General features: G+C 34.0%; 1 protein-coding gene across 11 annotated transcripts in view; it reads left to right on the top strand.

Moving 5' to 3' along the window:
- Positions 1-12,078, top strand: part of PKIB (cAMP-dependent protein kinase inhibitor beta) — a 275,134-nt gene that overhangs the window by 16,184 nt on the left and 246,872 nt on the right. The window contains exon 3 of one of the 11 annotated variants that reach the window (XM_078370019.1): positions 11,639-11,994. The exons of 9 other annotated variants lie outside the window; for them this stretch is intronic. In XM_078370019.1, coding sequence (XP_078226145.1) covers positions 11,639-11,650 — 12 coding nt within the window. In that variant the 3' untranslated portion in view covers positions 11,651-11,994. One more of the 11 variants, XM_078370010.1, reaches the window with a different exon arrangement.

Raw genomic sequence — 12,078 nt, forward strand, 5'->3', positions numbered from 1 at the left:
TTCCTTAAAATGTCTTTGGTGAAGCATATATGCCCTGGTACTACATGCCTTTTGCACATCATCTACATTCAATAAGTACTTATGAATAAATGAATGTAAGAGTGAACTGATGGCAGGGGAGGTAAGTAAAAGAAGATCTAGATGACAATGAATGGTTACTTAAGGTCCCTTTTCCTGTTTTCTTGATCTGCAATGAAAATATTTCTTTAGGAGACTCAAAATTTCAAAGTTATTTTCTTGGAAATAATCTAAGAATTCAAACTCTGGAAATCATGTTTATTTGTTCTAAATTGTTTTTTATTTTCTATGAAAATAATCCCAAGCAGTAATGTTGTTAGTCCTAAATAAAGTAAATAACTGTTACTGAGCCTTATAACATTAACAAGTCTAGAGAAAAGACATCTATGACATCTATTGAGAAAAGCTCTCAGGGCTTCCTTTCTACCTCCTATTCCATCCCCCAAATTTCAGGAAAATAGAATACTTTAATGCAAAACAATATTAAATTTAACTCTAGCTCACAAAGTTTCATTTTCTATTTTGATCCTCCTCAGCAGTAGTGAGGGTAAGATTAGGATGGTACCAACAAACATGGTAGGTTTTGTACAAATCAGTGTTTTGTCTGAGAAAGTAGAATACCTGACAGTAGAATAGTAGAATAGCTTTTCTAAAAATAGGTTATTGAATCTGCATATATTTATCTTTGAATTAGTAGTTCAGTACCAAATAAGAGTTTCACTTTATTTAGATGTTCACATTTTATCCTGAAACTACTCATTCAAATTCCCTATTCTTGGCTTCCCACACTGACACTTTAAGTATTTCCCTGGAAAGGTAGTCACAATTCTACATGTGACTATTTTGTTAAAACTTATTTTACAATGAATAACATAGTTTACTTTCCTATGGTGAAGAAATTTTCAAATTTTTGAAGTTGAAGAGTGAATTCCAAAGAACTTTTCAAACTTTTAAATGTAAATGAGCATTGTTTAGGCTGTCTTTCTCAGTTAATGATGATAGCACCCAGAAAAGCTAAAATGAAAGCTTACTGAGCTGCAGTACTATACAGAAGTAAAAACTAAATGTGAATACATTGGAATACCAGAATTCACCTCGTATCTTTGCCTCCAACACATTCTACATATAAAAATGGCTTTGTAAGCATTCCTTCCATGCATGGAATTACTTACGTTTGTGAACTCTACTTTCTTCTATTAACTACATAAAACTAAATATCTTTTAATGATTAAGAATATATGTTTGAATTGGGTATTTCATTGTACAACAAAAAATTGAAGACCTGTCATTGACATGCTTATATAAAGAATGTCAGATGAATGTTCCAAATCATGGAGTGACAAATTTCAAAAGAAAGAAATTGACAAAATATTTCCATTATTTAATTGGTACTTTTTAGTTTCCAATGTAAACTTGTTCTGTCACACACATTTGTATTGTGTGTCATATAAGTAAAAAGAAATATTTTGATTTTATTTTTAACAGTTAATTTTTATTAAACCTAAGGCAAATCATACATTTTCATCTTTGAAGACATTTGAGTTTGTGGTTAAATAATATAATACTTTTTTGATTATTATTTCTGAATCTTACTTAGATTCCTATACTGTTTGAAATAAATTAATGTGTAACTGCAGATATAGAAATACTGTTGAAAAATTCCATTGCCTGAAACTCATTAGGTTAGCCAGTAATGGCATCACTTTGCCAATCACTTATATTTTCCTAAATAGAGCTGATGATGCTGAAGGTTGCAGTAAAAATATTACTGAATATTTGAATTTTTTTCAAAATTAAATAAAATATAATTTTAAAATGATGGAAGAAAAAGGAAAGATGAGCATATTTTGATTATTATATATAATCATCCAAGTCTCTAAATTAGTATTTTAGGTTATTGTACACTATAGTTGATATAGTTTACTGGCTAGCTCACTATCTATTTCAACTTCCTTTTAGTGTGGATTTCTATACTGCAAAGTTTCATAACTAAAAATTATGTTTTATAGAATATTGTAAAGCTATTGTTCTAAAGGGGATTTAGGTTTTACCTTTCTGATACACTTTCTTTAGCTTTGAATTCAGAACTGATTTAAGTGCGGAAAAAGGTAGAGTTTAGAAAGCATCTATTTTATTGATGCAAATCTGGCAAGTCCAGTGTGACTCTGAAATCAATAATTCTGATGGTGGCTGCCTATTCTTTGATCGTAACTAAGGCTGTGTGTTCCAGGAATTAATTCCAGCAGGAGCTTCCTGATCCCCGATCACACCTAATATTTTGTGTACAGGAAGCTAACAGTTGCTACAGTAACACTGTGATCCCAGATCAAGAATAGGGCAGAGTGATCCTGGAGGCAGCCAGAGAAAGACTTTCTGACCTCCCTGCTTTCTGATCCTGCCAGACGTAAAGGCTGCCTTGGTTGGCTGGTTCTGGGGTGGTGATCTGAGATCTATTCATGATCTATAACCCTAGCCTTCCTAGTTATTTTGAAATCATGACATTCTTTGTTAAATCCCTCTTTCATTAAGATAGATACGATGCTTTCTATTATATAAAACAGAACTCTGACTCACATAGGAGACCAAAAATGCTGTTATCAGGAAAAGAATGAGGAAAGCTGTGGAGAAATGGATGGAGAAAGAAGGGACACGTCTCAGCAGGCGCTAAAAGAACCCAAAGGTCGTGCAACTTATTCGTTTCCTATTGATTTTGCACCATCTTCTTTCTTTTTTGGATTTCTTTCTCTTTGAGGCAGGAATCCCAAAACTCTGGTCACTGACAGTACTGGTCTGTAACCTGTTAGAACTGGGTTGCACAGCAGGAGGTGAGTGACAGGCCAGCCAGCATTACTGCCTGAGCTTGGCTTCTTGTCAGATCAGCAGTGGCATTAGATTCTCATAGGAGCATGAATACTATTGTAATCTACATTGGGCACTCCTTATGAGAATCTGATGCCTGATGATCTGAGGTGGAACAGTTTCATCCCAAAACCAATGCCCGCCCCCCAACCCTACCATTCCCTCAGTGGAAAAATTGTCTTCCACAAAACTGGTCCCTGGTGCCAAAAAGGTTGGGGACCGCTGATTTAAAGAATGATTTGGATTTTTAACTTAATGTACTTTTACTTTATAAAAATTCCAGTATGAATTAATTGTACGGTTTATTAATCCTTGAATTCTATTCACTAAAGCTAGCTTTTACCCAGGCCCTTCCTTTCTCTTTCTGCCCTGAGAAAGATACTTCGTACTTTATATAGAGTTTTGAGGCACTAAGAATCAACAAACTGGTTAAAAAGTTTCTAATCTGTAATTGAGTAGCCTAGAAAACAACATGTAGTATTATAACTATGTGTTTTAATTCTATCAATTAGAATCCCAAATTTTCTTTTTAGTCAGATCAATTCTATAGTTTTAATAAATGTCACAAAACAGAGAGTACAATGCCTTTACTCATGGATGCTTAAACATCACAAGTCTCATTATTTTTTTGTTTTGCCTTCTTTCCTAACTTTTAATATAATGCTAAGATCAAGTTGACACATTGACTAGACTGTGATCTCTCTTTTCTCTCTGCTTTATTTAACGATTTTCCTCTGGCAAGCAGTTATATATCAAGCACTCCCCAAACCAAACATCAGAGACACTCAAAATTGCCTTGAATATCCTACTAGCAATCTCAAAAGTTTTAAGGTTTTTTTGTATACAGACTTGACACATTTACTAAAACCATATAGTGTTTCTTGCTTTTCACCATCTGTAATGCCAGTGCCAGTACTGACTATAAGAGCTTCCCATGGCATGAATAAACAGTGAAAAGGTCCAACAGAGCTTAAAGGCATAGAGTAAAAATAGTAAAAATTTTAAAAAATGATTAAAGAAAACATTGAAAAGATAGTATTTGTGGAAATAAGTGAAGTTAGTTCTATTTGGTTTGTACTGGCAACCATGGCCAGATTTTTAAATAAAAATGCTAACCTACACTACGTGTATTCAATAACAAATGTACTATTTTGATTTTTAATTCTGATTTTATGCATATTTGAGTAATAAATGCATATACATATAATATTTTAAATCAGTAATGATAAAGAACAACTACAAATTATTTCAATAATGTTTTTAGGTACTTTTTTCTATTCAAGTTATTTACTTAATCCAAAAAGAATAAATTTTTTGAAAATGTAGTAATAGTGATCCTAGAAAAATGTCATGTTCTATTTATATGCCTTAGGGTATTTACTCCATTTCTCTCTCTTTCCTTTCATCTGTTTGATGGCTATGCCTTACATTTCTAAGAATTTTTTTCAAACAATTTTTAGGGGGTGGTGGTGTTAATCTCCATTTCTTACTGCACAAATACTTTTCTGTTAAATTTAAAGGTTACTCTCTAAATCTTAGCAGGTGTGCTTTCATTTTCACAATGATACTAAAATCCACATCATTACTAATCATAGACATCCATATGTGTTGATTATAAAGTGTTATTGTACATACCACAGAATCAGATGTATAAAAATAATCTTTTGGTGTTTTTTAAAAAAACTTAATATAGAGATATCATAAAATGAAGTTAAATTGAGTAAATCTTAAGACATTACTTAGTCAAGCTCCTTGCATCAAAGCAAGCCCATGATTATATAAGTACATAGGAAAGCCCACAGAAAATTTATGAGGAAGCTTTTCAGTGGAAAACCTGACAGATACCTTATTCAAAAGATCAAAGTTTTAACATCACCAGTAATAGAACAAATAGGTTTCATGTGTCTTCTTATGTAATACACTGAGGAGTGAGCACTATCACTCCTGAGGTATTTTTGCTAAAAACATATAAACCGAAATAAATAATGAAGAAACATCAGACAAATCCAAATTAAGGGATATTATGCAACATAAATGGCCTGTACTCTTCAAAAAATCTAGGTCATGAAAGAAAAGGACTAAGAAACTATCCAGATTAAAGGAAACAAGATACTTGACAACTAAATGCCACATATAATCGTGGATTAGATACTGGAGCAGAAATAACAATAATAATAAATAATTACTGTTACTGCTGTAAAGAACATTATTGAGACAATTGGCAAAATTTGAATGGGGCTTGTGAATTACAAAACAGTATCATCAAAACTTGTTTTCTGTTTTTGATTGTTACACTGTGGTTATATAGAAAAGTATTATATTTTTGGAAATGTACATTGAACTATCTAGGAGTAAAAAGGATCATGTTGGAAATGTATTCTCAAATGTTTTATAAAACGGTGTGTGTGTGTGTGTGTGTGTGTATACATACACACATTGTGTGAACAAGATAAAATTTTAATATTTGGTGAATAGAGGTGAAAGATATAGAAAATCTTTGTAGCATTTGCAACTTTTCTGAAGTTTGAAATTAGTTTAAAAACTTTTTTGGCCGGGCATGGTGGCTCACGCCTGTAATCCCAGCACTTTGGGAGGCCGAGGCGGGTGGATCACGAGGTCAAGAGATCGAGACCATCGTGGTCAAAATGGTGAAACCCCGTCTCTACTAAAAATACTAAAAAAAAATTCGCTGGGCACGGTGGCGGGTGCCTGTAATCCCAGCTACTCAGGAGGCTGAGGCAGGAGAATTGCCTGAACCCAGGAGGCGGAGGTTGCGGTGAGCCAAGATTGCGCCATTGCACTCCAGCCTGGGTAACAAGAGCGAAACTCCGTCTCAAAATAAATAAATAAAAAAAAACTTTTTTCACATATTTCTTTGTCTTCCTATTTTGCCTGTTAAATGTGTCAAAAATATGGTAACTACATTATTAACACCCAGGGTTTTTGTAATCTCCTAATATTGAAATCAAGAGAGATTACAGGACATATTAGCAAAGGTAAATTTAATTTTATTCCAGCTTGTGCACAAGGGAGCTAGTGCTGAGAAAGGAAAAACAGCTGGCTGTTCCCTGAGAGTAGTGTGTGGGTTAATTTTATAGGCTCTTTTCATAGGGACAGATTACATTAGGGCATCTATAAGAGAGCTTTTTCTAGTGCTTGCACAGTAGCTCAACATGCTTCTTCATACATTGCATATAACATTAGCATTTAAAATCTCCACCCTTGGGGGTGAATTTTAGCAATAAATGAGGAAGAGGTAACATTAGGTTGAATTTCTTCTTTTTCTTTTGAAATGGAGTCTTGCTCTGTTGCCTAGGCTGGAGTGCAGTGGCACAATTTCAGCTCACTACAACCTCTACCTTCCAGGTTCAAGTGATTCTCCTGCCTCAGCCTCCCAAATAACTGGGATTACAGGCACATGCCACTACGCCCAGCTGATTTTTCTACTTTTAGCAGAGAAGAGGATTCACCATGTTGGTTAGGCTGTACTCAAACTCCTGACCTTGTGATCCACTGCACCCAGCCACTTTAGGTTGGATTTTAAGTCCAACTACACTTGCAGGGCTCCGGGGAAATCCCTAGCTTCCTGAAATAGGAGCTTGCTGTTAATAGTTTCTTAGGTCTCTTGTCACTGATGGGCTGAGAGTCAGATGAGCTAGTGCTTGAGTGAGGGGCTTTATTTTTCCTTTAGACAGTCTTAAAATAGGGAATAACCAGCCTGACTGTCTCAATCATATAAATATATTTAAAATTATCTTAATAAACCAGAACTTGGAGATTAGCTTTTTAAAAGAATTATTTGTCAAAGTATTAAATGTTTGGTAAGTTATCTCTTTTTAGTGTGTTGCTTCCTCATTTTTAAATTTAAATGAGACAGAAAGTTTCGGTATATAGCATAAAGAACATTTGATGGAGTAATTTAATCAACTATAAATATATTAATTTACATCAATTTTTAATTATGGGAGAGTAATAATCCTTAATTACAGGTTGAAACATCCCCTGAATACATTAGCATGAATGTTACTGAAAACAGAAAAACAATTTTTACAATTATCTGCCACATATCATAATGCCTCAGACAAATTTTGTGTGTGCATATAGAAGATGAAAATTTTTTTCCTAATACCCTCCTAGGTTTTCTGGGTAGAGTCCTCTGAATTAAATTGACAAAAGGCAGAAGAATAAGGGGAAAACAAACGAAAGCTTATTAACACATGCATTGTGCATATAACATATGGGAGTACCTGGAAATGAGTACCTCAAAAGTTTGGTTAGAACTTGGACTTATATAGAATTTCAGCAAAGAAACAATTAGTTTTTAGAAAAATGACAAGAGCCTCTAGGAGTGGCAAATTGTGAGAAGGCAAATACATGGGAAACTAGGTAAATAAAGGCTAGTTAGCAAAGTGTATTGTATACATTCTTCTGATTCTGTCTACAGACTGTGAGGATCTAAAGCTATCTCTGGTAATTAACTTTTGTCCTTCCTTGTAGAAAACAGGGAACAACTTTGTAAATTTATGCCCTACTTTTAGATGACAGAAGGAGAACAGAGAGCTTTTCTTGTATCTTCTTCTCAGTTGCCTTCAGCTCAAAGTAATCCTTGTACCAAAGTGGAAAAGTTTGCTGTGGCATATTCTGCCACCCTACCATAGCTAGGATAGAAAATTACAGGAAGATCTGGGAGTGCAAAGGCCAGATTAATTTGTAGAATTTTACTGCCATCACGTAGCCTAGTGCTTGACATGAAGAAAGGGCTTAGTAAACAATGATTAAATGAATTAATGCATTTTCTTGTGCCTTGCATATTTCCTACACAATAGTCTTGCAGTGAATATACTCATATACACCCAGGAGTTCAAAGCTCCAGTGAGATGTGATTTCACCACTGCACTCCAGCCTGGGCAATAGAGGAAACCCTGTGTCACAAAAAATGTGAAGGAGGAGGAGGAGGAAGAGGGAAGAGGAAGGAGAAGAAGGAAAAAAAAAATTATATATATATATATATATATATATATACATACTTTTAAATAATATTCTAAGATCAAAAATGCCTTTATCAAATATCTAAAAGCTAATGTGAGGAAAATTACATGAACAACAGCCAAATTGTATAAAATAATTTTATATGCTTTGTTTATATACCTGTTTTAAAAAGTGGGATTTTGCTCAGAAATCAGAGGCCACTTTACATCTTAATTGAGAATCATTTTCATCAACTTTTGGAACAGGAACAATTGCAAGGAATAAATATGACTTAATTTTTGGAAGATGTATGCTGTGAAGAACTATTACAGGAAGAGGAGTTACTTATTCCTATAAAAAGAAGAATCTTGAAATAAAAAGGGGCAGTCCCAAAGTGAAGGGATCATTTTCAGTAGGTTTGCTAATTTCCTTATCAGAAATTCACAACACACATTACTTTTTAAAGACTTTGGCAAATACTGCCATAAATAAAAGTATTTAATATTGTTTAATCCAATGTTTCTTAAATTTATATGATCTCAATCCCTGAAACAAAACAAAACAACATATCACATCCCATGGATCATCATTTAGGAAAATACTATTAAAATGTTAAAGCAAACTAAATATGACCTGAAAAGGACTCTATACTTCTATATTTGTGTCCTTGTGGGTGAACTGAAACCTAACTTAATAGGTAGACAAGATTGAAAACCTAACTTAGGAGTATGCATCAGAAATAGCTGAGTATTGGCCAACCCTAGCAGCCAAACTTCAACCACTCATACACTGCCTAGTGTTCAAACTGTGTTCAAATAAGGCAAATGCTGAGCTGTAACCAATCTATTTGTTTCAGTGCCTGACTTCCAATTTCTGTACGTCACTTCCCTTTTTTCGGTCTTTAACTCTTCTTCCACCATGTGGCTGCTCTAGAGTCTCTTTGAATCTGCTATGATTCTGGGGGCTGCCCGATTTGAGAATTGTGCATTGCTCCATTAAACTCCTTTAAATGTAATTCAGCTGAAGTTTTTCTTTTAACAAAAATATGCTCCCCCCCGCCCCTAGAATATAGTAGCTAGGTGGTCTCTATTTTTACTGAGAGTAAAATAAGACAAAATGGAAAACTGAATTAATCTATTACATGAGATATAAATAAGAGCCCTAAGTATTTATACACTGAAATTATTCCCAAAGGAAAATTAGAATCTTACTGAAAATAGAAAAGCTAGTCATCTACAAAGTATTTATTTTGAAGGTTCAGGTTAAAATATTAGAACAAACTAATGTATCAAAGTAGCATCATTCTTTAGGTAAAAGATAGATGTATCCACAGTAAAAACAACATTAAATTTTCTGGAATAATTAGGCCTCAGAATAAAATAAGTTGTGTGTGACTGGAATACAGAAATCGGGATCTAAGGGAAGCACACATGACAAACAAAAATCAAATTTAGTAACAAAGGAGAGTGGTTAACACATTTCCAATTCAAAGCTAGAAGAGGAGAATCTAGTAAGGATAGTCAGTTTAATAGCAGAGCCATCAAAGTCAGTGTTAAAGCAGAAGATGAAGTTCAGGCTAATGACTTGAAGGATGGTGGCAGAAATTATTAGTAATAGGAGGGCATGAGGATTGAATATTGCATCCATTGAGTTCTTTATCATGAATTAGCAATGACTGTGCTTGGGTAGCATGGTTGATTCACCGTATCTTTTGGATTATTGCTGTACATCTTGCCTTTTGTCTTTTTGCATGGAAGTAATTATCACCAAAAATTGTTTCTCTTCTATTTATTTTTGTCCCAAATTTACAACATACATCTTTCCCTAGGAGCAATTTCTGGTGCCAATTGGTTGTTTCTTTCTACAAATAACATATTTATAGACACATACACAAATGTGGCTAATCGATCATACAATATACCCATGTAACAAACCTGCACATTACCCTCCAACTCATAAAAATAAAAAAATATAGCTAATAAATTGAATAGTCAGACTTAAATATAGGTAAACTTTTTTAATACATCACTGTCCCTATAAACTTATGAGCCAGCTTCTTTCTGTAGAAATTGAAAAAGTCTTGAGTCCGGGTTCATCATTTCTGATTGTTTCAGATAAAAAAGGGCCCTCTAGTCATTTGATTCCCCTAAACCAGTCTCAATTCAATTACTGTTATCTTCCTTTCAGAGTAATAAGTATGGAATTTAAAAATATTATACAATTATTTGTTCTATTGTTTTCAGTTTCTTTTCGGAGGATTCCAACCATAGTTGCTTGATCCACCCTCATCTTCTATATTTATTATTTAATGTTTAATGCATTTTAATTTTATTTCTGTTATACTTGTTCATTTTCAAGTTCCATTATCTATATTCCACCAGTATCTAACTTTGATTATGTTTCTTCTAATTTTAATTCTCATATTAGTTTTTTGTGTGTATGATTTTTTATTCTATTTCTTGTTTCTTTTTAGTTTTTCTACTAATGTATCACCTTTCATTGTCTTACCATTTCTTCCCATTTCAAAGCTCTGGCATTTCTGCTTTATGGTATTCTATCTAGTTGGAGAGACTTGTATTAATAAGTTTCTGTTTTTTTTATTTTTTAGTTATTGAAATGGAGTCTCATTCTGTCACCCAGACTAGAGTGCAGTGGTGCAATTTTGGCTCACTCGGCTCACTGCAACCTCTGTCTCCTGGGTTCAAGCAGTTCTCAGACCTCAGCCTCCTAAGTAGCTAGGATTACAGGTACGCACCACCATGCCCAGCTAATTTTTGTATTTTTAGTAGAGATGGGCTTTCACCGTGTCAACACCTGACCTCAATGATCCACCTACCTCAGCCTCTCAAAGTGCTGGGATTACAGGCATGAGACACTGTGCCTGGTCCAGTAAGTTTTTTATTTTACAGCAGAATATTTGATCACAGCTTTAATTTTCACTGTGACATTTTTCATGTAATTTTATTTTTGCTTTTTAAAAGTACTGTGTTTTAAAAATTTCTTAGTTGAAATAATTCTAGGTTTGCAGAAAAGTTATAATAGTATGAAGAATTCCATCTACCCTTAATCCCAATCCCCCAAATGTTATCTTTTTGCCACTTTTGTTGTCTGTCTATCTATATATCTATCTATGTAACAACTATTTTTCTGAATCAATTAAAAGTTAGTTGTAGACATGATGCCATATGTCAGGTAACTACATAAATACGTATTTCTTCAAGTGTAAAAACGTTTTACTGAATAACCACAAGGTACCAAAATCAGAAAATTAATAGGTAAAATGCTAATATCTATACATTGAGCATATTCACATTTTTCCAATTGTCCCAGTGGTATTTTTATAACAAACAAATAAATAAATAGTTTATCTGGTTCAGAGTCCAATGGAGGATTACATGCTGCACTTAGTTGTTGTGTCCCTTGATTATCCAGCAATCTAGAACCCATAGTCAGCCTTTTATTTCATGACTTACTTTTTGAAGAATGAAAGTTAGTGAAATTGTGTCATACCTCTTATGTTTAATTTGTTTGATGTTTCCTTGTGATTAGATTCAGCTTGTTCTGAATATTCATGATTATGTTCACCCCCGCCCCCAAAATTCATACATTGAAACCTAATCACCAGTGTGATGATATTAGAAGGTGGGGCCTTTTGGCAGGTGATTAGTTTGTTTTGGCAGAGCCCTCACAATTGGGATCTGTGCTCTTATAAAAGAGACTCCAGAGAGCTAACTAGTCTTCTGCCATATGAAGACATAACAAGAGGGTGCTGTTTTGTTGTGTTTTGAGACAGGCCCAACTGTAGCATCAGCTGACTCCATGAGGAAGCTCTGGCACCAGGATGACCCTTTAGAGTTCACTGGAAGCAGAGCGGCACCAGACACCAAATCTATTAACACCTTAATCATAGACTTCCTATACTTCAGAAATGTGAGAAATAAATTTCTGCTGTTTATACACTACCCAGTTTAAGGTTTTTAGTTATAACAGCCTGAATGAACTAAGTCACAACTTAGGCATTCGGGACAGGAAAATGGAGAAGCGATGCTGTGTTCCGTGTTCTCATTGTATTAAAACTATATAAGTAAACATATGGTGCTGATTTGTCTCATTACTGATGATAACACAGTTATCACTTGTTTAAAGTGATATCCTCCAGGTTTCCATTTCTCTTTTTAATAAGCATTTTGGAGAGAGATTTTTTCAGATTATAAATATCCTGTTCTTCAATAA

This window comes from Callithrix jacchus, chromosome 4 (assembly GCF_049354715.1).
Source record: "Callithrix jacchus isolate 240 chromosome 4, calJac240_pri, whole genome shotgun sequence".
NCBI classification, from domain to species: Eukaryota; Metazoa; Chordata; class Mammalia; order Primates; family Cebidae; genus Callithrix; species Callithrix jacchus.